Genomic DNA, 27,619 nt, shown 5'->3' with positions numbered 1-27,619 from the left:
GTATTTAACATGAAAGTATAATAATTACCTTTAATTGTGAGGAAACATTATTGTAAGTTGTATTACCAATTTTTTTTAAAATTGGTATTGCACACCACAAGCATCAAACATGGCTATGATTTTATTAAGCAACCTAATGTTTATATTATCAACCACTTTACACGTGGTTGAACACGAACGATAACTCTGTTCTGAATATCATTGTTTAATTAAAAAAAACCGCTAGATGGTGAAATAAGACATACATCTTAAAAGATGCTGATGTTTTAACATAAATCAAAGTAGAATATGATATGAAAATCGACCAGTACTTACGTATTTTGAGAATATTATCCGAACACATATACTTCCGCTCGAAATTTCACAGGAACTGAACAAATCTCGGTGAAGTCTCGTGAACTTTCATTCGAGCACCTCTGGATTTATTACATACTTAGCAACGATAAAGAAAACATTCCGAACACATTCGCAGGGGTGACATGGTCACAAACCAGTAGGCATGTTCACGAAAGTTTCTTAAGATATGACCTAAGTGTGTTCCTAAGGTATGACTTAGGAAAAAAGTAAGGAACATCCTAAGATCAACTTAGGACACGTCTTAAAAGATGTAGCTCGACGGTAACTTAGGAACATCTTAAGTTAGGATATCCTAACCTTCTACAACCATTCTTATTTTTCACATTTATTCACACAAATCTTATTTGAGAGTCTTTTGTAGGGATAAATCATCAAACATGTTACTAGAGAAAACTGTACGTGTCAGTTGTTTACACAAAAGGCCTAAAACTAGTAATTTTAACGTATACATTTTTGAAAAATTACATTTACTTAAATATATATCAGTGAACAATAACAACTTAGTTAAAAATACAAAAAAAAAAACAAACCAAAAAACAAAAGCAAAAAAACAAAACAAACCAACAAACATAAAAAAAAATTTAAACAGCACCCAAGAAATCCAAATTACTGCTTTATCGATTAAAATATTATCAGGACAGAGTTGGCTTACAAGCAAGTAATTATTTAAACAACACGTGTCCATTCTTTGAGTGTAAATTAACATTTGATAATCTTGTCATTCAAGTATGTGTTAAACATAAAGGTGAGTTTTTTTTACAGAATTTAACGTTACATGTAGAAACAAAACCATTTTCCCTTTAATCTGCTATATATAGAATACACGATAGTAGATAAGAAATAAGTTGTAATATATCTAGAAAATTCAAAAATACAGTTTATTCATCATTACGATTTTTTCAAAGATTATTTTCAGAATGAAGTGAGAAAAATTCGAATGATCACGCATGGTGTTTTAGGGTCACTCTCCAATTTATATTGATAAAATGAACGTACATGATAGAATGAATAAATATGCCCCCCCCCCCCTCCAGGATTAGGAATTAGATGTTTGTCGGAAGTGCTGGAATTGTAGAAAATATTGCTTTATTCTCAGGCTACCGGTCTTAAGAAAAAGCTTCACAACAGCCCCAATATCCCCCAAAACGTTATTTTATAGCCTTAGGATGGTCTTAGGACAAGGTAAGTGATGTCCTAAAGTTAGGTCAAAGTTATTGCTTTTCCTAAATTTAGGAGAGCTTCGAGAAACAGACTTAAGACTAAGACGTATCGTAAGAAGTACTTAGGACGAACCATAGTCCTGAGATACCTTCGTGAACATGCCTGCAGAACGAAATGCACAGTTACAAACACATCGGTAATGCGTCAATTATTGACAATAAAAAACGACCCAAGCCATCAACTTTAATTAAGATGTGTCATATTTATTCACCCTTGTTTTAAAATTATCAAATGCACGTTCAATTTCTGCAATTCACTGTATAAAAAGGGACCATTTTCTTATGTATTGACAGCCCACGATTGTAAACTCACTAATGTAATCTACTGTTATTTTTATAGATGGTACAAAAATAGATCTTTTATACATCCGTGGATAAAATATGTACATGGTATACTCAACTCATGAAGCTTGTCTTACATATGGGAAAATCAAACAATATGTAGTTATAAAGTAGTTTATCAACAAAATTTTCAAAGCCGGTCCTCCAAAAAAAACAACCAAACTTTAACAACGTACTGCATTGTAAACTCACCTTTTTTTCTTTATTACTTCTACTGTACATGTGATCCCTGACTGTTTTTTTTTTAGGTGTACATTTGTATATATATGTATATTTTTTTAAATCTTAAATACCAGTGAACTGGTCTTGAGTGAATAAAGAATTGAAATAGGTAACCATCTTTTACCTAATAAAGAAGGAAGGAATCCTCTATCAGAACGCTGCGATTTCGCCCCTTCTTTAAACACCGAAATTTACCATTTCAAACAAAAATATTGTAATATTTTACCTCCAAGCTCCAAGCATGGTCTATATGGAAACATTTTTGTCAGGGAGACTTTCATTATAAACATAAGATCAATTAATTAAATAAAATTGTCTACTTCTGTGCAAACTTCGCCGTTACAGCTATGCATAGGTCGTTGTATCATTTGTATAAGAAGGCGGTGCGTCAATGAAGTGTGCGAATAGTATGTATGAGTATTTCATAGCGTGTTTGATGTATTTACTATATTTAGACCGCGGAACATTAACTGGCAAGATTGGAAATATACAGCTTGCGTCAATTTCACATGGTAACAGTCAAAACATTTGAAACAAATGGACGGGGACAAATTGAAGCGGACGTCTGAGAAAACATTGGATTGAAACTGTATTTATTGGAAGTGCAATTTCAATCCACCTGAGCAGCGTTTTTTATCTTGCTTTATAATTTAAGCGATCGAAAAATTATTCTTTTAAGTCTCAGCAAAACAATTGAAAAATTTTATTTCATCAAAAAGTATATAATCAGCGGATGAGGTTATACGCAAGGCAAAGCATTGTCCGATGACTTCAGAGAATCAGTCGTCACAAGTTAGTATATAGTAAGTGTATAGCTAGATAAATGATGAACGCGTATATCTATTCGTATACATGTTCGCTATAAATTTAATCTATTCGTGTGCATTTATTTTGTAGCAATTTTTTTTTTCTGGGTATAATCTTAATCTATTAAATCGGAATTTGAATGATTCTTCTCGGGGAATAAACCCGCTTCAACAATGGCCCCACTTGATGTCAGACTTGTGACGACTGATTCTCTAGATCTGAAGTCACCGGACAATGCTTTGCCTTGTGTATAGATCTAATCTCTCCCGAATTGTGATCTTTTCATATATGCTGATTATATACTATTGATGAAATAAAATTTATAGATACAGTTTCAATCCAATGTTTCCCCAGACGTCTGCGTCCAATTGTCCCCCGCCTATTTCAAATGTTTTGACTATAATAATATATAGAAAATCGTCAATTTTATTCTTTTGCTAATTTAAATTTAGTTTACAGTAGAGTTTACCACATAAATAAATATAAATAAGATACATGTGTCATTGTTACGAAAGTTCAAGTGACCATTCACATAATATCTGCTGTCATATCATCTTTTTATTAATCCGTTGATGCGTCAATGCATTTTTTTAAAGTCTATTTTGGGAGTGCGTCTTTTTACCCCAATGAACCCCAATGATACCCCAATGAACCCCAATGATACCCCAATGAACCCCAATGAACTTTGAAATACCCAAATGATACTAAGTATGTTCATAATTGATACACTTAATGAATTTTATGTAACAACATGTTACACAAATGAAATTTCAACTACGTGCCGTTTTTTCACCGATTGGGCCATATCTTGTAATGGGAAATGATAAGAATTTTTCAAAGCTAAAATTTGACTCAAAGATTGTTTGTGACCTGTAATTATGTCCTGATGGGAACTTTGGTCATTTGTGCTAGTTCAACATAACTTTAAGAAAAAGAGACATATCGATTCTTTTCCATTAGAGAAAGACTTCAGTTTTGATATTTTCATTTGTGAGCTTGCTCGCAGTATCTCAAATTTCGTAAAAAACCAAACATGGGGTGTGTATAAATTTTCATGAACGCGGATGTTTAAGGCGAGTTAACAATTGGACTGATACTTTGGATCAAGCAAATCTGATGCAAATCATCTTCCCAATTCAAGAGTTTCTGATCCGCTCCGCTATATATAGACCGATTTTTGAGAAGCGTTGCGGATCAGAAACCCTTGAATTGGGAAGATGCACGGCAGATTGGTAGTTAATACTTATACTTTAGTTGTAAACAATGAACGGATTGTGTTCTACGTCTTTACGAATAAATGATGAATGCAGAAAAAGGAAAGTTGGATGAGATAACCCCCTCTCTCCCCAATTGCTTTTTAATTTTGCTCCCCAATTGCTTTAAATTCTTATTTGGGACAGTAATAAAAAATTATAGAGAAATTTGACATTGGAACAAATTGTATATATCATCCATTTCAGTGTGGATTTTTTAAAACCCTGCCAGCTCCTCTAAATATTCAGCAATGGTTTGGATTTTTTATTTTAATTTTAAAGAATAGTTTTTAAAAAAAGAATTAAGAAAACTTTCGGTCAAAAATGAACAAAAACAAAAAGGAAAAAAACACCTTGATATTAATTATATACATGTACGGCGTTTATTCACACGCTTGCGCGGAAGATTGGGGTAAAAAGACGCACCGCTATTTTGGAATTAAATTGACCAGGTTTTGCTTACGAGATCAAAGATTTGTAGTTTATTTCCAATCATTGTGCAATCACTAGTCAAATTGACATACAGTGCGTCAATGGAAATATCATTAAGGTTACTAGAATTTCGCAAAAAAAGGAAGACAGTACTCTATGAAAACTCCACTTTATTGCGTAATACATTTACCCATGTGGGTTAAATTTCAGAAGCCCCAATATTAAAAAAATGCAAATGGCATATTGTATGTAACCAATAAACACAAAAAATTTACTCCAAATGTTGCACCGACGTGGCTACTTGATTTATAAATTCTTGTGGTCAACTGAATTTATGCTCGTCACGTTCTATCACATTGTTTTAAAAGTACATTTTGATATATACGAAAGAAGGGTTGTAATCTTATCAATTAACATATAGTATTGTGATACAAGGTCTTACGAGAGAGAGAGAGAGAGAGAGAGAGAGAGAGAGAGAGAGAGAGAGAGAGAGAGAGTTTTCAGCACCATACATTATCAATTATGATTAATATCTATGGGTTTTTAATCATGCTCTAGCGATAGTACTTTTATGTTTAGATTCTATTTTAGTAACAATCACGTGTTATGGGGCCAGAAGAGAGGATATCTATCTGTTTTGATTATTTCCTGACAAAGCACAGTCAACAATTTCAAACATTCAGAAACATGAAAACATATTTTAAAACAAAATAGTATACTAGTAATATTTTTCTACTTTTTTTTACTTTGTTTGCATAATTAGCAGCGAACAAACATATTGCAAAGGAAAGAAAATATAGCCACCCCACCCCCCTCCCAATGTTCCTTGACATTGAAAAAAACTTTGAGGGGTTACCCGAAGGGAGGTGTGCAGTGCTATTTAAAAATCATATCATAAAGTTCAGGATTTTCTTAATTATTCCAATTTTACATCTATAAGATATTTGATAGTCTGTTACTGTCAAATTTCACATTGAAAAAAAAAATGTTTATTTATACACACATAACAGTTTAAAAAACTCTCTGGGTCCCCTAAGGTCTAAAAAGTATTCGTCAGCTTATTCACCCAACCAATCGTAAAACGGCGCCAACAAGGGTAGAAGGTATATAAACCAAGAGCGGGTGAGTCCGTGTTAATCGAGAAGACGGAGCTGAGCAGACGACAGAATGGAGTCTCTGAAAGTCCTCGTGGTGCTACTCGCAGTTTTTCATGGTGAGTCTAAAAATTTATTTTTGATAATTGATAAATCCAACTAAAGCCACGAGTTAGGAGAAATGTATTCGAACACGTTCACAGTGTTCTAAGTATAACTTATTTCAATTTGAATTGTTTTACTAATATCACGGTGCCTGTTAACTTTTGTTTATAGGCTCTCTCTCAAGGCCTCAAGATGACGATGAGCTTCGTGCTGTTGTCGAGAATCTCAGGAGACTTGTTGAGAGAAAAATGAACGACATGGGGGATAAACCATCACTACCCGGCCCCAGCGCGCCTGGACCCCGTAGGCCTAAGAAAATGCTCATGACGTTCATAGATAACTACTATGGAGACTTTCCTGGTGGAAACTACACGTGTAGGTATATTGGATTTATGGGAATAAAAAAGGGTTGCAAGAAATTTTGTATTTGAGTAACGGGCAATTATTTCGCCATTGTAGGGGGCACACCAGTAGACATGAACAGCTTAGCCGATATCTACACCTGGTTTAAGAACGCCGACATCTCGAGCACACCTATGTTTCAAAGTCCTGCATTCTCGAAAATGGTCACAAAATTCCTGGATTCTTATTTCCGATGTGCCGCAATGAAGATTAACCAGATGGCTTTCTGTAAGCAATTCAGTTATCATATTTTTAATCAAACCTGAGAAGTCAATTGATGAAATGGCTCGTTTTTATTTGCATTCATTTTCAGATATTTTACAAGAACAAGAAACTGCAATGGCCGCTGAAAAAGATAACACAATGTATACCGAAATACGACGCATTCTTGAGGCCGAGTTGACTGACCCTTCAGCCATCACCATGGAAATCGTAAAGAAGAGTTTTGCGCATACCTACGACACCATTATGCTCAAGGTCAAACATTTCCAGATGAGAGGTATATATAGGGTTTTAAAATTGATGTATTGATTTATTGATAAGCGATTTCTAAAAATGTTGAACATCCATCTTTATTGAATTTCAGGAATGGGTAAAATCTTTCGGAAAATGAGAATGTTTATGAAGAAAGCAGTAAGAAAAGGTTGGACCGTCGAAGAGTTGAAATCAAACTTCCTGAAATTGATGGAGACTGCAGACTTCTACAAATGCCCCGATGAAGGTGATTTACGGGAGTACCACAAAAAGATTTCAGTTTATTTCCAAAGAAGGTGAGCTTATATAAAACCAATCCATTATTAAACCCTTTTTAAACTCTGTAATGTTATATGTAAATCATTACCGATATATTGACAGATTTTCTAAAAGAAAACCCTTCGCCAAGGCAGAAGCTTGGTTGACCAATTTTCTCCGTGAGCACGTGAAAGACCCTGCCACTGTCGTCCAGGGAATTCTTGGGGTATATCGTGGTTTCGTCACTGCAGCTGTGGGGGTGTTCCAAGAAGTAGAGAAACATATGATCACTGGGGATGCGGAAGATATTTTGAACTTTGTGTCGCAGTTCCTCAGTAAGTATAATTAAGGTATTATGTATAATTACGTAGTGTATTCTGAAGTGTGTCGTGCATATTTGTTAAAATTATAAATATTTTCATTAAAAATGCATTTTGCAATTTTTTTTATAGCGGAAGACCAGCTGTCATACTTGAAAGCCATTTTCCGAGATTTAGGCGGTTCCGATGAAAACGACGATGATGACTTCGAAGGCTCGGGCTCCCCGGATGATGATGATGATGATTTATATCCAGGAGGCACAGGTTCCCCCGACGATTTATATCCTGGAGGTACGGGTTCCCCCGACGATTTATATCCTGGAGGTACAGGTTCCCCCGACGATTTATATCCAGGAGGCACGGGTTCCCCCGACGATTTATATCCTGGAGGTACGGGTTCCCCCGACGATTTATATCCTGGAGGTACAGGTTCCCCCGACGATTTATATCCAGGAGGCACAGGTTCCCCCGACGATTTATATCCAGGAGGTACAGGTTCCCCCGACGATTTATATCCTGGAGGTACAGGTTCCCCCGACGATTTATATCCTGGAGGTACAGGTTCCCCCGACGATTTATATCCAGGAGGTACAGGTTCCCCCGACGATTTATATCCAGGAGGCACGGGTTCCGTAGATTATTCACCGAAACGAACAATTTTGAAGGAAGACGGTGTTTTCAGTGAGGACGACGATGAGTTTAGCGAAAATTAAAATTGAATGTGAAATTGGTCATTTGAAATAAGTAAACGCCAAACACATCAACTTGTTTCCGTTATTTTCATTGTTGGTTATGTTTGAAATAAACTATGAAAATCGGAAGTTTTATTTTTTATTTCTGGTTGTAGTATGTACAATTGTACATTGAAAATATGTATGGGGACATTTTCCCAAAGAAAACGCCAGTTTGTTTTGTAAAGGTAAAGTTAATTATAGGAAGATGTGTTAAAAGATCATTTCATTCATATACTATAGTTACAAATGGTGTCGGAGCAGGGCCACAATTTGCAATATTGTCCTTTTCCAAATTATATGTCGTTGTCAGTTGATCAGTACAATATCATTTTCATCGTCAAAAGGCAACACTAGTTGCACACCGTGGTATGTCAAAGCCGACAAGCATTTATACCGCTCTTTCCGACGACAGTCATATTATATAAATAGTGCCTGTTTGGGAGGGTAACAGTTGAAATTGACACCCCGAGAAAACCATTGTCAACCGACGCGAAGCGGAGGTTGACAATGGTTTTCGAGGGGTGTCAATTTTAACTGTTATCCTCCCAAACAGGCACTATTTATTTTGTTATACTGAATGTCTTTTTTAAAATTTTTAAGAAAATTTTACTGCTTTTATATAGGAATAACGTGAATTCTACAGCGAACCGTACGCGCATAATTTTCGCGCATGTAACATTTTTTAATGTTACCCGTTGCCAAGTGCGTTCCTAACGCTGAGGGTAATAGTAAATATTATTAACTGCGTCTTAACCAATCAGATTTCAGTATTTAACATTAAAGTATAACAATACCTTATACTTCTCTACAAAACCGCTATAAAAGCATTCATGTACAATATATTATACATGTAATTATTATTCGCCTAACACGTTATATTAAACGCAAAGAAACAAAGCATCGTTTAAAATAAAACATATAATCGGTACATTGTAAAGGAATATCAAAAGGGACACCTTACAAAACAGACCGAAATTAAACTCATTTTCAATAATCCTCATTACAGTTCGGCCCGCTGCCATCTGTTAAAACCATTTTAACAAGACCTTGGACTTTCGGTAGGATGTAACTATATTTTTTTCTTGCGTCAAAACAAGTTAAATATGACGCTGGTTTCAAGTGAAATATATATACACAGAATAAGTATTCTTAGCTCAAAAGCCAGACAAATCTTGTTGATTTCAAAGAGCCATTGCTGAGTGGCCAGCAATGGAATAGACAGGCCTATATCACAATGCTGTTTGACAAAACTATCCAAACTCAAAGCTCCTGTTAAAATGGTTCTAAATCATACCAGCATGAGAAACGAATTAAAAGTTGATGGCACAGAGTCGAGGAAAAACATCTAAAAATGATCACATATGTTACCTTCCTTGGATTTAATACCGCACAGACCTAATATGCCATTTTTAAAAGACTCCGGATCAATAAAATGCAGAAATAGTCACACAGTCTGCACGTGTTCGATGTGTACGTGAAGTAAGACAATGTACTGCTTCTGGGTAAGATAGATCTAAATGAAACAATATGACTGTTCCTGCAACGTGATGTAGACTTTTTAAGAATTGAGAATTTTTCTAAGAATATATCCTTCTTCTTTTTAAATGATTGCAGTTTTCATTTTTTTTTCAAACACATTACTGCATAGTTAAGGTCATTCATTTAGCTGTTTAGAAGGCCATGTCATCTGAATGCATGGATCGGAAAGCAACGATCGAAATTAATTTCCTGCTGCATTATACTCGATGGATTGATGTTTTTGCGTATACAATCGGTTTGGTTAAAAGTAGATCAAATGACTATTGAAATAAACTTTTAATCTGCGAGTATCTATTAACTGCAGACTACTGTATGCGTAAATCACAGGCAATGGGGCAAAGTTACCTACATCCTGATTTTTTGAACGGAATTCTGATGCATAAAAACACCCAATTATGAATGATTTGTAACATTTTATTTTGGATTTATCTATCTATAATGTACATGTATGTGTCTAAATTAGTTTTTTTTTTATTTGAAAGTGACACCGTAATCTAAATTCCCACACCAGCTGACCAGTAAGTATATGAACTGACCTGCTATTTTAAAATTCATATTTATCCATCCAGTTTATAATGAAATTTGTATTATAATTTATTAAGAAATGTGGCATAGCATTTTTCAAACTCTGTTTTGGCATTTTAGAAAATTACACTTAAAAAATTTATACCTGAATGTTATTAGTCCATTATATATAGTTTGATTTCATTTCTTTTCATAAAATAAAATTTAATATATTTTTCTTTACTCACTTTACAAGAAATCGTTTTTAAAAATATGCATGACCCATTTATATAAGTTTATTTCATATGTATTATTATCTATCTCGACTTTACAGCATGCATGTCACACATATAAACCATGTCCCCTGAACAGGTGAATGGATCATAGGTATGTGTTACATATGTATCACCGCCCGCGTCCCTTTTATCGTGTTTATCATTTCCTTCCTCAGGTTGAATTAACATGCTGATCAAATAACATGTTATTTATGTCACTAACGCTGATATATAATATTAATCACACATATCTAATCAAATGGCTTTAAAGCATACAGCAATCTTTTGTAAACAAAACGTATCATATGCCTGGGTGTAAACGTTTGTGTACCTGTAAGTAAAACTGGATCCGCCAGTGAAACGATGTTGGATCGAGCAAAAACCGAAAGTAGAATCGAGGAAATTTCCATGAAGAATAACGAAAGAAGGAGGAAAACTTTCTGACATTTTGTATCATCATGGTTTTGGTTAAAATACAGTTATTACCGACATCAAATGGTAGAAAATGAGCACCCGAGAATCTTTGTCAAGAAGATGTATTCTTCTCAAACAAGTGCCAGACGACATCGATGAAGAATGTATACGCAGGCGGATTCACGGCGTAGAGAAGTCCCACCGATATAACGAATTTAGTCTTGAACCCTGTGAAGTAAGATGGGTCGTTTTACTGGCAAACATTGAATGTAAGTTAACGCCATAGATTAGAAATAATGAAATGATTTTGCCATTTATTTTACATTACTGTCTCGTATCTTCATCAGGCTCTTATAAAGTTTGCTAATGTAACGGGACGAGAGAAATAATTTAACGGACCAGACCGTGATTTTACCAACAGAGCTATCAGCGCCAGTAGGCCTTTATTCGAATTGGTCTGACCGTCACTTGCATTCATCCCCCTTAAACATGTTAAATGATCTTCCCCCTCAAAGATCACCCATGCAGGCTCTTCCCCTAGCAGGAGTTTACCTGTCAGTTCCAGGGGATGGTCACGGCACCGAATGTAATGGGATGGGAGAAATAATGATGGACCAGATTGGGATTCTAACCTGGGCTCTTTGAATCTGCAGTCAGTTGCGCTACCAATTGAGCTATATATATCTGATGCTGTTATTATTTAAACCGGTCTGACCTTTACAATATTAGCATTTATGTCTGTTGTGTATAACACATACCCACTCATTCTTGATTTTATTTTTGTTGGGTTGTGTTGGGGGTGGGGGGCTGGGTGGCTTTGATCCAGAACAGACACACCAACCTGTAAATTTATGCATGCATTATCATGCATTAACGCAAAACATGACTGCATGACTTGATCTTTTTTCCCAATGCCCACTATCAACATGCCGATGACACTTTGACATGGACTTCGATCTTGTTGACATACTGAAAAAGCACATTATGTTACAGAGTGATAAAGAATATTTCAAAATGGGTTATTTACCGTCCAAACTGATACATAAAAAAAAAGTCATAAAGTTTATAACTGATGGAGCTTGATGAAAAAACACAAACATTTCTTTCTTTAAAAACATTCATTGAATACTGCATGTATAGCTTTAAGCTGGTTCCTAAAAAAGTTCCATTAAAATTTTGTTTCTTTTGCAAAAAGACATCATGGCACATAATTAGAGAAACAGTTTTTATCATTGCCTAATATTCTTCTTTTGACTAAATAATGCAAATTTAGCATTGAATGCTTATTTTTGGATGTCAGTGGTCCTATGACACGCGAAGCGGTGCAGACAAATTGAATACCACACATTAGTGCGGAATGATAATTTGTCTGAACCGCTTGGTGTCTTTTTAGGATTGACGACAGCAAAAAAATAAGCATTCAATTTTCAATACTTGGTAATACTACCCTGTCCCTCCCTCTTCTTTTTTGTTATTAATAGGGAGGTATAAACATTTGAACGTGTACATCTACGAGTACGTGCGGAGCTAAATGTATGCTTATACACGTACACATACCAAAATTTGGGGAATATTTAATAAACTGTATATGTAAGCAAACATGTAAAATAATTAGATTTAATATTTTCAACATATTCAGTTTACTCTCACAGTTTATGAAATAATTCTATGAGTTTGATGAAACCTAAAGCGCAGTAGCCCTCAATTTATCGTTTGCTTTACATAAAATGTTTGATGAACTCAATGTCTATATTTTTATTTAAAAATGCTACAAGTTTTCACCTCCGTGTACTTTTTATTCTACACGTTTTGTAGAACTTGTAGATTTACACGGTATGCAGAAATTATGACGTAATACACATAATATTAGGGGATTCCCCTAATTACACGTACAGGTTCAAATGCCTAACCTCTCTAATGTTGCCTGCATCCAAAACCAAGTTGAATCATTATTGAAATAATGCTGTAATGCTCAACAAATTTGTCTTTATATTGTTTTTCATATTATTCAAAAATATTGTGTTTTCTCTTAATATACAATCTAGCCCTTTTAATGCTTCATGATATTTTCTGTTTTAGCTGCAGAGAAATTAATAAGAAATTCCCAGGTCCCTGTGTTGAGTTGCTTTGGAACAGAATGTAATCTCCGTGTTGGACCCTGTCCAGAATGCATCATTCCTGATGATTGGTTGGAACCTTTGACCCCAGACAGGATAAGTATGAACGTAAGTTCATGTAGATGATTATCATTGCCATGTAGATGATTATCATTAAATCCCCTTTCACAATTGGCGCACGAGTAGAAGCGGCTGAATATTCGTGCGACCGATAAAATTAGATATGAATCGTCAACTGTTGCCGAAATAATCGCATTTGAAAAAAGTATTCATACCAAAATTCGCACTCTCTAAGCGAGCGTTGTGCGATGTAAACACATTAAATCTTGCGATATATCTTGCGTCTTTATGCGACTGTTGTACAGTGAAAGCGACTCTTGAAAGATAATGCGATAGGATCGCGCGAGAGACTAGGTGATCGGACGATTGAACGTGCGCCAATGAGATTGGATGTGCGATTATGCGTTCCATGGTATGAATGATCCTGCGAGTCAGAGGGGGTATATACACCACCCATATTCAGTAGATATAGTTGAAATCGAGAAAAGATGCAGCCCAAGAAGATACAGATATGCAGCAGCATTTATTATTATACCTCAATATGATTATTCTATTATGACTGATTGATCTAGAAAGTCACGTGAGAGGGCGATATCATAGGAATGAAAAAAGCCGATATGAGCATATGATGTAGACAAATATGATTAAATCAAAAACATTTAATCATTATGATTCTATCTCGGAACCAACTTAACTATCTATGATTTATGAAAGTGAGACAGTTACATGGGAAATCAAACAATCACAACGTTATTGTTACGACTGTTGAAAAGTCAAACATTATTAGAAATCAACGTATTTTGTGTTATCATATGTTGCTTGGTATAATAAAACGTTTATTGCATTAATGTTCAGGGAATATGAAGATTTATTCCCCAGAAAAAACAAATTTCTCTTGGGCAAAGCCCTCAGGAAATATGATTTTTCTTTAGGGAATAAATCTTCATACATGTATTTCCCTTACCATCATGCAATAAATGTACAGCTTACTCCACTTATATTGAACTCGCTTATTTTGAAAATCCGCTTATTTTGAAATAGAAATAAATCCCCAGTTTTTGCCTCTCATATTCTTTGCATTGATTTCACTGATATAATGAAATTGGTTATTTTGAAATATCGCTTATATTGAAGCCACTGATCGGTCCCCAAAGGTGATAATTAGTTGTTTTTATAACGGTTATATTGAAGTTCTCCCTGGCGGCTGTCGTCACGGTTGGTGACAGTAATTATGCCAGACTAACCGGTTGATATACAAAGGTGTGAATTGATAAGTTCTCTTCATGTGTGTTTTTATACTTTTATTAAAAAGTAAAATTTATTCACTGTTTAATTTTTTGTTTTTACGAATACGGATGTATTGAGGCTAGACGTAATATGGAAACCCCACGGAAAAGAAATACCTTATCTCCGGACGCTAAATACAAACTAGTTATGGCTATTGATGAAAGAACAAAGCCTTAATTCGAAATAGCTAAGGATTTTGAGATTATTGCGTTTACACTTACGATGAAATACAAGCAGCGTTCAGCAATATTTGAAGCGTTTGAGTGTGGTGATTTTTCTCTAACGTTTTTCTAAAACGTAAAAGAATGCGATCCGAGATTAAAAACAAAACGAAACTTACAAAACTTTCAGATATAATTTTAATCAAACTACCAAGGACTAATGTTCTATGTACTAATCCGTTTATTGTAATTAATAGATAAATGATGATCTAATAATTTGTTCGGGTTTGGGTTTTCTATGCTTACATCGGGATTGAGCTATAAAAAATGGCGGCTTCACGTCCGTCAATTTCGCTTTTATTGAAATACGGATATATTGAAATAATTTGCATGGTCCCCTGAATTTCAATATAACCGGAGTAGGCTGTATATTGTAAATTTTGTTCTGAAACAGAGATACTTATACAGGGTATATATACTAGTAGCAAAGCATGGCATATTGAGACTGATAAGTCGTGCAATGATAGTAAAACGTTGCAAGATTACATGAGACATGTTGAACAACAGTCTCACGGTCGCAAAACAGACGCATAAACACCAGCGATTTATCTTACGATCTTTATAAATCGTGTATCACTCTTGCGAGTACACAAAACGTTGTAAAACGTTCGTACTATTGTTCGTGCGTTGCACTGCGATAATTTGGATCATGTTCCGTCGCGTCTGAATAGTGTGCATGTCCACTATTCAGAGGAGACTTGATGCGACCAGTAAAACGGACGAAACGAATGCGAGAGCTCGTGCAACGTAAGCGAGGGCTCGTGCAACGTATGCGAGAGCTCGTGCGAAACTAAAAAATTTTGATCGCAAAGTGGTGTAAAATGGTCGTGTGCCAATTGTGAAAGGGGCTTAACATCGTAATGATCGATATGAAACTGCAGGTTGGTCATAAGATGTAAATATGGGTGAATACTAAGTAGGCCATTTAAGGACAAAATTAAGGTTTTGTCTCACTGCTGCATCAGGAAAAATGCTGCCGCATTGTTTTATTCATCTTATTGCTATACTAAAATGGGGAATAACTCAGTTTTAAAATTTCAGTTATAATAATAAAATTGACATAATACCTGTTGTAAATCTTGCAATGGAATTTTAAAAAAGAAAAAGTACTTATTTGTTGCATTATATTTGAAATTTTTGCCCTGTGAAACAAAAGGTTAATTTTTTTTGCCTTACTCTAGAAAGGCCATAAAGAGGTATAGCGCACTTAATATACAATTTGGCCTTTTGCAAACATCAGACATTTTCAATATTATACAATATTTTGATTAAATATATTCAAAGCAATTGCAAATTACACAATCACCATGCTCTAAGAGTCTTAACTATCTTACACGACATCATTAAAATGTTCAGGTTTTGTAAGGGATATATAGGAAAGTAGTTAATATACGATAAAAAATTGGATATTTGACTATTTGAACCACTCTAAACCAAAAACATCCGATTAAAATTATGTTCTATAGGTATTGTAGTAGTACACGTTTACATTGAATTAGTTTTGGTTTAACGTGGTCTTTGTTCTGAAAATTAGACAAATATTTCAATTAGTGTCTTTTCTAATACATTCATGTTTATAGCCATATATATTGAAAATGCATCTTCTGAAAATGTTAGATGTGTGGCCTAGTGGTAATGCGGAGGTCTTTTTGATTTTGTGGTCGCTGGATCAAATCCACTACGTAGTAATTTTTTTTTCACTTAAATTGAAACATGAACAGAATAGAGAGATCAAGTTACACGTATCTAGTTTTCTGGTTTTTTTTTTAAAATTATCTTTTTTAATTCAGTCTGAGTATGAGTACACCCAATATAAACAGTTCTCTTCATTAACACTGTACATGTACTCTATCCATTGCACTTTGAGTTTCCCGAATTTATGACAAATCAGTTGTTACATACACCATTATAAAATCAGTACAGTGTATCCAGGTTTCGAAAATCATATTGCGACAGCTAGGTACCTGAAGCTTTTTTAGTAACAGGTACTTTCCGTTCAAACACAGGTGTAGGCAAAATAACGGGAAAAGGCGCTATACCTCTTTATAATTAAAACTCTAAAACCATATTCTGTTGCTTCTATTTGATGAAACCTCTTATATGTATATATATGACCATTAGGCATAAAAGTAAAGCCCATAAACCAAGTTATTTCAAGTTCCTTCCTTGACTGGCAAAAGTCATCAAAAACAGGAAGCCATTGTTCTTTAGCTCATTGTCATGAGATAAAGAATTAAAAGTGGATCAAACAGGTTTTTTGTTACATTGGAAATTATAATCCTTCCCTGTTTTTGGTCAAAATGTTACAGTTAGCAGACAAGCCTTATTATGTCAGAATTTTCACTAAAACAGTAATATACATCAGGTAACATGTAAATCAATTTTTTTCTTATATGGTGAACTCTAAAAAAGCATTATGAGAAAACGTTTTGTTGTGGTAACTAATGTATATTCCTTATATTACATGAGCACTTAATTCCATGATTCAACCATATTACGTACAGAAATTTGTGAGAAGATAAAACTGGGACGCCAAATTTTTATTATAGTATTATAGCATGTGTTTAGGGAAAATTGATGATCTGTAAAATGGGCGGTGGTTTTGGGGCTATTTTAAAACTGTTTCATGTAAACCAAAAGTTTCAATCATTATAAGGAAATAAATAATATCATTATTCATAAAGAAGTTAACTATTTTTGGAAGTTGTTTAAATTTGTTAGTCAAGTAAATTGATGAAATATGACACTATAGGGCATTAATTTAGATAAAAATTACTGATATAATTGAAGTTTTTTTGGCAATTTTAAAATTGTTTGTAATATTAAATTTTCTTTTTTACATATTTTTACATAGTATGGTAATTATGGTAATGTTTTGGGAGTTTATTAAATTTAACAAGCTCATCAAAGAAAATCATAGTCCTATGGGATCAATTTTCTGATATGGAGTTCCATTGTACCATAGGAGAAAGTGAGGAAAATTTGAAACAACTAATTGCATCTGTCAAGACTCTTATCAGAAAGATATTCAATGTTTTATCAACAGAAGAGCATTGCTTGGCTACCAGTATTTCCATTTACTGCAAAGGGAGGGGTTATTGTCATTTTGTTGGTTTTTCTTTAAAACAATTAGATAAAAATATCATCAGATACATAAATTTGTAAATATATTACTATTGTACATATGTATTTACAGTGAAATTCTGACAATTTTGATTTAATTTTTCTTTGTTAACTAATTTTTTTCCCCTAATTCTAGCATTTTTTTTTATTTGTATGTGTTCCAAACCTTTATTATTCAATTCATTTATTTGTCCCATTTGAAATTAGCCTTGCAGGGGTATTAGTCCCATTAGGACAGTTCTAGTTTTATTTTGTTACATCTATCTGAAAAATATAAGCGAGATTTTAAAATCCGAGAGTTAATTATTTTGTGCTTCTCTCAATTTAACGAGGCTGGGTCTAATTTGTTCTGCCCTAGATTTTTGAATGAAATTTTTTAAAAGTATTTCTACTGATATAATTATTATTTTAAGATAAAAAAAATAAAAAATTTACCACACTGTTTGTTTAAGGGGTCATCTTAAAGTTTGTTTATTTTTAACATAGGATCCTATGGGATTTTGCTTGAAATGTATCAATTTTGCACATTTTTTACATTTTTTTTAAACTTCTGCCCAAGGGATTTCTTTTTCTGCTCTACATATTAAAGTTATTGCTAAAAGGCATCAAATGGTCAAATAAAAAAACCCTTTTACCTCCTGTTTTGTTCCAGGGATCTTATCAAAGTTGTTTTTTGTATGCCCAATTTCTCAGTTTGTCAGATAATGGCTATTTTTTTATTTAACAAAGACGGAAATGGTGATCTTTATAGTATTATTAAAACATTCAGACATATTTAAGTTATAAATAAATATGTTACATCACATGTTAAGGATCATTAATATAAAATACATGGTTACTGTCTTGAAATATATGAATTAAGCTATATTTAGGCGGGTTAAGAAAACGTGACAGAGGGCTAGGCTTGCTGAACCCTCTTCACGTTTTCGACCCGAGCCCAAATATAGTTTATACTTAGAGACATTTATGTTTATTCCACAATATAATATCAATTTTATGCATCAAACGAGCTATTTTCAACAAGTTTCGCTAAATATCTGCAGTTGAAATTATCACGCCATGGAGTCAATCAAGCAAAAAGATGATGTCATAATACAAATGAAATGCTGAGCGAAAGCGTGCATACTCGCTCTGTACTCGGCCTCGTTAATGCGGGTAATAATTCCTTGCATTTATTTGTAATGAAATAGGAAAGAAGGAATATTAAAAACATATGGCTGGACCGTGAATCAGACCATTGCAACTCTAGTCAGGAGCTCTACCAACTGAGCTACCCAGGCCGATATCCACGGTCCATATAGCCCCAACTACTACATTACTTCCTCACTAAATGATCTTCGCCCTCGAAGAAGATCACCCCAGGTTCTTCCCCTGGCAGGAGTTGAGTTAGCCTGTCAGTTCCAGGGGCAGGTCATGGCACCAAATGTAATAGGAAAGGGGAACATTGAAAACATATGGCTGGACCGGGAATCAACCCGGTACCTATGTAACTCTAGTCAGGTGCTCTACCAACTGAGCTACCCAGGTCGATATCCACAGTCCATATAGCCCCAACTACTACAGAAATCTACAGTATTCATCTGTTCAAACATGTATCTGCATGTACATGTACCGGTAGTCTAAAGATGATAGCTCAGTCTTTATGTGGGACTGATAAAAAACAAAAAAGAAACAGTGGTTTGGACTTCATATTCACTTGGACATATCCATGGTATTTGAGGCATAGATTGATGTTTTTAAAAGATACAAAAGTTTGTATTTAACTGTATGATATAGTGTAATACGTTTTTTTTTTTTTTTGTCTTCAGTTTCCCGATGACCAGATGATGGACAGCATAGGAATGAGCAGTATTAGAGAGAGAGAACAAGAGAATAATGCTCCAAAAACAGGTCAGTTACCGTGTACTGTGGTTTCATCAATATTCGTTGAATACCAATTTTCGTGGATTTCGTTGTTAAATTGATCTATGAAATTAAATGTCCATTGAAGTGCAATTTCTTTTAACATTTTGTATTGATAGGGTCACTGGCCACGAATTTTCGTATCCTCGCGATCGAAACTATGATTTTCCCTATATCCACGAAAATTGATACCTTTGAATATTAATGAAACCACAGTATATATGCATTTTGTGCTCCTCAGTATTATCAAGGATAGAATAGAAGGGATGGTATTTGATTTTTGTTGTAATTATGGTTGATGGTATAATTTTTAAATGAGTTTTCTGACTAATTTTTAGTTAGAAATTCCAAAATATGATGCTGTTATGTTACTAACAACATAGGAATGATATTTTGTGAAGAATTTCTGTATCCAATTCATACTTAAAGTACAAGAGGATAAGGAGAATAGTGTGCCATTTATGTTCAAGTTCAGCGTTGTCAAAAGGCAGAAAAGAATTTCAGGGAATGTAGGGTAGTTAAGTAATTTTCTTACTCAACATACCGGTATGTTTGTTCCGCTGACACTTTTCGCATTGATATTGAAAATTCATTATTTTTAAACTACTTGGTACTTTTGCTGGAACTTGGTATGTTTTTCCAATTGCAAGAATAACAGGCACATCTACGTCTTTTGTCTCATATCTTATCACTTTATTTCTCAAAACTGATTTTAAGTGCCATTATTACAAAAGCATTAGCAAATCTGATATTATAAATAACTTTCTTCCTGAACAGATTACTGAAAAATAATAATTTATTTTTGGATGAATTGGACTGTACTGTATTGCTGCTAGGTATTTTTGTCTGAAATTGATCAGTTATTATGTTTACGAAAATGGTGTTTTAATTCATGGCTACTTCATGTACAGGATTTTTCCAATGCTTCCTTGTTTTCTGCTAGTGGAGCTAGATGCATGGTGACACATCTGTCTGTCATAGTGTGTTTATTTTTAGACCACTATACTACCGGTACTCTTTACTTAAACAAACTTTATTATAACTAGATCTTGTGTATTTTTAGTCGATTTTTTTATAGATGTTTTTAAGAGAGTGGAAGAAAAGGAAGAAGAGGAAGAAAACCAGGACACGTATGTCCCGAAGTTTGTCATTCCTGCTATTTCCTCGCCATACAGTGGTCCGAATTACATGGCAGACTCTAACGATTCCCGTCCATACTCCAGTATCAAGTCACAGCTTTCTGAAGAAAAGGATGAGGCTAATCATGATTCCAACCCTGGTGTTACTAAGTCAGAAGATTTTGACTCAGATCCAGAGAAAATTCCAACGATGGTAAATGTTTCAAGTAGGAAAAATGGTGATGACGAAGACCCTTATGCGACTATTGATGATGTGAATTTGAAATCATTTGTGAAAGAAGATCATGACACGCCCCCATCTTTGCCTGAACGGCCAGGCAGAACTGAAAGTAAGGATGAGTTTTCTTCAACTTACTTGGAACCAGTTTCTATTAATAAAAATGGTGCTAAGGAAACAGAAAGTGCTTCAGATGAATATCAAAGCAACAATCCTTGGAATGGGGGTGACCATCCTGACGAACTTCAATGTGCTCAGCCACAGATATTGAGCAATCCAAATGCAGAAGTAAATGCTTCAACATACATTGAGCCTTTAAAAAGGAATTCCAGTGCCAACGAAAGTAATAAGCAGGTACCATTGAGTTTACCATCAAAACCGCATGAAGAAAACCATTTTCAACCTTACGAAAATGCATCTATTGGTTCCAATATGAAGGTTCCCACTTCTTTAGAAGAAAATTCTAACACAGGATGTCAAACTACGGGTACCACAAATACTGCAAAGCTTTATCCTGTAATTGGTGAGGATTGCAATAAAATACCCCAGACATTGGTTAACGAAGCCTACAAGAGTCAAGGGGCCATACCAAAGGTTACAAGAGGAAATACACATCCTGGAAGTGTAGGGAAAGATGTTGATGCACTGTATCAGAACCATGAGATGATCAAAAGACCTGATCCCTCTCCTTCTGTCCCAGAAACTGGACAAAATAGACCTGACAGAATGCCTGCTGGCTTCAGTGGAGCAACACCAGCACCAGGCAATTTTGTTGACCAGACAGAGGCTAAGTTCGCGCCTCAGAATGGACCACTACCACCATTTTTTCCAAATTTTATGATGGCTCCTCAAAATCAGCAAATTCCAATGCCTAATTTCATGGATCCAAAGTATCAACAGCAGCAAAACATTCAAGGTTTTCCAAGGACACCGTATCCTGGCTTTCCTGTGCCATTTTTCCCGTTTGGCCAACTACCAAATCAAGGGAATAATATTCCACAAACTGGAGGTATTTTTACAAGATTGCATGTAATTCAATCTCATTTATTTGGTATCCATAGACTAAAATAAACTTTTAAAGAAGTCTATTTAAAAGAACTTTGGTCTAAAACATTAAATACACTTGTTTTACAGAGATAATTCCAATGCCTGAACCACAATTACCTGTAGTTCCTAAAGAGGCCGAGGGGGAAATCCCCGTGGCTAAAACGGAGGAGGTGGAATCTGAAACCAAGAGTACAAACCTGTTAGCATCACCACAAAGAAGGAAGAAGAAACAAAGCGTGACCCCTAAACAGGAAGATCAGATTGATGGTAAGATGCTGTCAGTTTTGATGACTAGAATTTAATGATTCTGTGATTTTGGTTCATTTCATTGAAGTTTGATTTTATGATTTAGTTATGAAGTTCAATTCTTTCTAATAAATGTGAATCAATATTCGTAAAATTCTTTTATTTTTATCTCAAAAGAAAATCAAATAATATTTATATGCTGTGTAGAAATTTCATCTAAGCTCATTTGTGTGAATAAAAAAAAGTCAAAATGAGGCGTGAAAATTTATTGATGTAATGTTTATTGGGGAGTTTATTGAAGTGCATCAAGCAATAATACTTCTTACTTTGGATCTGTTTGTATACATGCAGATGAACCCACAGGGTCAGAGGGAACGTTTGACACCATCAGAGTGAGGCTGAAACAACCATTGACACAAGACACCCTGGAAAACTACTTTGAGAACACAAGGAAGTCAGGGGGAGGAGACATTGATTCCTTAACAATCATCAAAGGCACAGAAATGGAAGTTGAAGAAGTTCTCATCACATTTTCAGAGTCTAAAGGTATATGCTAGTAAAAATATAACTTGGTTTCATTATTATGTAATTTAAAGGTTACCTGCATGCAGGAATATTTGCAACAACTTTGTTGAATAAAGAAGTAAATAAGAAACATCTATCCCCCACATAGAGCCCCATATGTATAAAAGCAACATGCAGGTATTTTAAGTATCAATAAAGATATGGAAAGGGGACTAACCCAATTTTCTTTGTTCACTTGTTATTAAGTTATGGGGGAGTATTCCTCTTTAATATTTGGAATAGATTACCCAATGTGGGATCATTTGACTTGATGTGGCGGTGTTTGGGAAGCTAAACATTATTTTATTGGTCTTACTGTGAATTTGCTCTATATTTGTGCATGTTCAAAAATACAATAATGTTTTATCCTGAGTGTAACAAACTATAGCATGAACCAACACTGAATGCATGATATTAATGACAATCAAAATAGCACCTTTATAGATACATGTAATTCGTAAGAATTTTTAAAATATGCAGCTGTAGCAGGTCAGTGCCATATAGGTTTTTACCAGTACTTCGCATTGTGTTTATTTTTGTTTTGAGACTGAATTTGACCTCTACCTTACAAATAAACTTTACTAATTTATAAATAAGGTACTTTACTCTCAATATAGATAAACCAGATATAATAAACCAAACTCAAAGTAAATGATTACCAACATTAACAACCCTTTATAAATTCATTATAACAAAATAAGAACAAACAATTCTATATCTTAAAATCTCCCAACCTGAAAACCTAACTTTAACAGGGACCTCAAATAGACAGACGAGACGGGGACTCAGGAGAATGTAGCTAGCGAAACCAGCTGTCTCCCCCGTCAAATAAGGACTTACACAACTTTATATACTGAAAAGAGAACAAAGACAACTGTCATTAACGTTATTGGCTATCGTATAAAGTGGGCGTTACCAAAGTAATAGAATTAATCACATCGGGATTGGAATACTACTACATGTACTACTAATAAATATAAACAAAATCCCGATCTACCACACATTATTTAGAATTGGAAGAATATAGATACATGTAGTTTAATGATTGATTTGTGAGACATTTTTTCTAACTCATCAATAAAGATGGTTAATGAAATATGATGTCTGATTAAATGATCGTTTAATCTATTAATGACTTAAGTACCTCAAATTCACTGTACTGCATTTTCTCGTCACAGATGCCATGAATTGTCTTCAACAACAACACATAATAGATAAAAAGATCCTAAATGTGCAGAAGTATGACCCAAATGATCCAAGTCTGTGGGAAATGGACAAGGCTCTAGTTACAGGTTTGAACCCTGTAACTACAGAGGACACGCTGATGAATTTTCTGGAGCCTGCAGCTGGTGTGGAACTAAGAGATCTGGTGAGAGGGGCACAAGAAGATGTAGCCATAGTGGTGTTTGCAGAGAAACCAGGTATGTAAGAAGGAATATTAGCCCAAAGCTGAACAACGCTCATTAATAAGCACTGTGTGTCATATATTTCTCTTTAATCACCACTATTTCTACAACCCCAATATAAGCTGCAGACCTCTTAAAGGTTTAAAGTATTTCATTGTAGAGTTCTCACCTCTTGCCTCGCCATGTTACGGTACTTGGTCGTAATGAAATTATCAATTATTTCACACTTTTTTAAAGATAGGCCAATGCATTAATTACAAACAGAATATGCACATAAATAAGAAATAAATGCATAAAATCCAAAGGCCATGAAAGAAATACAGGTTCAACATGTTGGCCACGAGTGTCAGGTGTGCAATAGGGGGTAACAAAATTGAAGGGTTTATAAGGCCTTGGTGACGGTGCCTATTTACAAATGATGCATGTCTATCTTTAATGTCACAACCATTGGACATTGCATCAGAACCAAATGAAAAAAGAGAAAAACTTTTATTTTGGTTTTTGATTTTGACCCTCACTATTTTATGCAAGAATAGAGTTTGATGCTTTGCCATATATAATGTTATTTGTGTAAATAATTTGAAATTTAAGTACTTTAAGATCCAGGCATTTCTAGATAAGTACTACTAGATGTGTTTGAATTTTTTATTTTTTTTGGTTAGATTTTGCAAAAATGTCAAAGAGGTGCAAGGAGAAAAAACTAGAAGGCAACACCTTATTTGTACAGATGGTGGAGAAATGTCAAACTATTTATGTCAAAGGGATTGACAAGAGCATTACCTATGACCTAGTAGAGAATTTTTTCTGTAACAAGAGGAAAAGTGGAGGTGGAGATGTAGAGAAGGTGGATTACCATCCAGAAGATGGTTACTGTATTGTGTACTTTGAAAATCCATCAGGTAAGGTTATTATGTGCTTATTCATCCTGTTACCCCCTTTCCGTTCAGTATGAGAAAACTTAAGGGCATTTGAAGGAGTGGCAGGCTTGGCATATTTTTACATTCCAATTTCAAGAATGGAAGAAATCATTATTACTTACTCAACAAATTCAAATTCTTTTTGGCAAAAATAATTCATTAAAGAAAATTACAGGACTATGCATAATATGTTAAAAACATTATGTAGTCGCTGATATTTGAGTTTGTGCTCAATATAGAACATCTTTCTGTACTTGCATAAAAGTTGTTGATACAATTATCAGTATGATAATGAAAAAAATATATCTTAAGCAAAGCTTGTTTATGAATAAATCTTGGGAACATAAAGTTTTACTTCCTTTAACTATGAAGATTCTTCATGTCCTGTTCTAAAAAACAGAGTATTTTGCATGCATGTATTGGTATAAGGGATGGTCAAAAGAAAACTTCCTTACAACCACAAGTACTTTATGACTGAGTTCCTTGAAAGCAAATTACTGTACTTAAACAAGCAATCATTTTGAAGTTTAAAGGTATATGTGTCGTTTTTAACGCTGTTTTTGATATGCTGGAAACCTGACTCAAACTTTGTGATGATCTGTATTAAAAAAAAACCGATTGTGATGAATGCACAAGGTTATTTATGGGAATTAATCTTCACACTGACAAAGTTTATGTCAGGTTTACAATATACCAAAAATAGCGTTAAAAACGGCATATATACCTTTAATTATAGAAACATGAATACCAGATATTTTTTTTTTCAGATGCAAAAAATGCTGCAGCAAAAGAAAAGTTTACTATTAATGATAGAGAGATACAAGCACAGATGTACTTTCCTTGCCTGGGCTTGCCAGAACAACCAATGAATTGGGAAGACATGCCCTATGTCTCTTACAAAGGCAATGAATATATTGTCAAGTTTGTCAAAAACCTCCCAAAAGAATGTAGCCAGATTGAAGAGGCATTACAAAAGAAGTTTGTCAAGGTAGAATGGCCAAAATCAAAGTCAGATTTCACTGTCAAATTACAATGTACAGTTACAAAAGATGTGAAGAATGCAAAGGAAATTCTGAAAAGCTGGAAAGAAGAAGCAGAGGTAGAGATGGATAGACATATGAATAAATATGTTTGTCAAAAGCATTCTACAGTACCAGAGGCATGGCAAAAACTTCTGGCTCAGTTGAAAACATTGACCATTGATCAACCAGACAGAGTGGCAGTCCTTTTAGACAAGAAAAAACACACAGTTATAGTAGCTGGCTATGAGGAAAATACTGAGGCCCTTACCCGGATAATCCTAAATCTTATCAAGACAGAGGAATCAAAAATTCAAAATCAAACAGAGAAAATAATGAAAAACATACCATTAGATTTTCATAAGTGCCAGCAACTTTGGAAAACTCATTTTGGGAAGAAATTGGCGAATGATTTTCCAGATCTTGATTTTCAAGTTGAAATCAACAAAAAAGAGGTGAATTTGACTGGAAAGCCAACAGAAGTCAATGAGGCTCTGATCAAGATGCATGAATATCTGATGAATACAAAGTCAAAGTCTTTGAACATTTCAAAAGAACGTTATGAAATTTTTATGAAGAAAGAAGTGAAAGAAGGTTTTATTGCAGAAATGAAAGCTAAAGGCAACAAGGCAGTTTGGAATGTGACAGAAGACAAAGTTGAAATGACGTCGTCAAATTCGAAAATGGCTGAAGAAGCATTGGAGATCTTCAAGGAGTTTATTCCAGAGAAAAAAATTCAAGTGAAAGACCTTGTAAAAGTTTTGACTATGCATGACTGGCAAGCTTGTGTAAAGGAACTAAGAGACAAACATAATGAAAAGCTGAACATTTCTTCTTCAAGCTCTGAAGTTTGTGTTACTGCTACTAAAAATATTTTTGAAAATGTATGCAAGCAGATAGAACATGTTATGAAAATCTGTTCTGAGAAATGCCGCATTGATCACAGAGTTGTGAAATTGTCCCAGCAACAATTTAGCTACATAAAATATTTTGGACAAAATAAAATTGGACAAATCGCAAATGCATGTAATTCAAAAGAGTTGGAAATAAAACAAAACCAATCGGACTGTTCAATAGAAATTACAGGCAATGATGAAGATGTAAAAAAAGCCTATGAAAGTTTGATGAGATTTATTAAACACCTTCGTGAAGATTCTTGCAGCATAAACAAACCTGGAGCTAAGGTGTTCTTTAACTCAAGTAAAGGTCGAGAAGCAATGAAGAAAGCTGGGAAAGACACATCCTGCATCATTTTAAATAAAGAGGGAATACGACACATTAAAGAAAATAGGGAGAATGGATCATCTAGAGGCCATAGAAGAACATCCTATAGTTTGCCTATAAAAATTGCTGAATGTGAGCTGCAGTTTTGTGATAAGAAGTTTATTGTAATGAAGGGAGATGTTACAAAATTGAAAGTTGATGTACTTGTGAATGCTGCAAATGGAGAGTTAGATCATTGTGGAGGTTTAGCCTTGGCAATATCTAAAGCAGGTGAAATAAAATTAAATACCTGTATTTATACATTTGTTGTAATTGGTTTATGTAACTTTAAATAATTCTAATTTCTTTTGGACATTTATTTGTATGAAATAATGATTT

At 34.4% G+C, this 27,619-nt stretch overlaps 2 protein-coding genes across 5 annotated transcripts in view; both read left to right on the top strand.

Moving 5' to 3' along the window:
• Nucleotides 1–5,695: 5,695 nt before the first annotated feature.
• On the top strand, nucleotides 5,696–8,107 carry LOC117680372 (uncharacterized). The gene is made up of 7 exons (XM_034472217.2): nucleotides 5,696–5,846; nucleotides 6,004–6,207; nucleotides 6,292–6,462; nucleotides 6,548–6,733; nucleotides 6,821–7,004; nucleotides 7,090–7,301; nucleotides 7,419–8,107. The coding sequence occupies exons 1-7, from the start codon at nucleotides 5,801–5,803 to the stop codon at nucleotides 7,997–7,999; spliced, it is 1,584 nt and encodes a 527-aa protein (XP_034328108.2). The 5' UTR covers nucleotides 5,696–5,800; the 3' UTR covers nucleotides 8,000–8,107.
• A 2,606-nt stretch (nucleotides 8,108–10,713) lies between these two features.
• Nucleotides 10,714–27,619, top strand: part of LOC105339726 (protein mono-ADP-ribosyltransferase PARP14) — a 31,379-nt gene continuing 14,473 nt past the window's right edge. For 2 of the 4 annotated variants that reach the window (XM_066069316.1, XM_066069315.1), the window contains exons 1-9: nucleotides 10,715–11,021; nucleotides 12,832–12,977; nucleotides 19,369–19,450; nucleotides 20,541–21,827; nucleotides 21,953–22,132; nucleotides 22,463–22,657; nucleotides 23,854–24,096; nucleotides 24,744–24,980; nucleotides 25,766–27,511. In XM_066069316.1, coding sequence (XP_065925388.1) covers nucleotides 10,844–11,021; nucleotides 12,832–12,977; nucleotides 19,369–19,450; nucleotides 20,541–21,827; nucleotides 21,953–22,132; nucleotides 22,463–22,657; nucleotides 23,854–24,096; nucleotides 24,744–24,980; nucleotides 25,766–27,511 — 4,294 coding nt within the window. In that variant the 5' untranslated portion in view covers nucleotides 10,715–10,843. Of the gene's footprint in view, nucleotides 11,022–12,831; nucleotides 12,978–19,368; nucleotides 19,451–20,540; nucleotides 21,828–21,952; nucleotides 22,133–22,462; nucleotides 22,658–23,853; nucleotides 24,097–24,743; nucleotides 24,981–25,765; nucleotides 27,512–27,619 lie in introns of all 4 variants that reach the window. The other 2 variants (XM_066069318.1, XM_066069317.1) reach the window with 2 other exon arrangements.

The sequence above is a fragment of the Magallana gigas genome, chromosome 8 (assembly GCF_963853765.1).
Source record: "Magallana gigas chromosome 8, xbMagGiga1.1, whole genome shotgun sequence".
Taxonomy (NCBI): Eukaryota; Metazoa; Mollusca; class Bivalvia; order Ostreida; family Ostreidae; genus Magallana; species Magallana gigas.
This window is presented reverse-complemented; position numbering and strand designations above follow the sequence as displayed.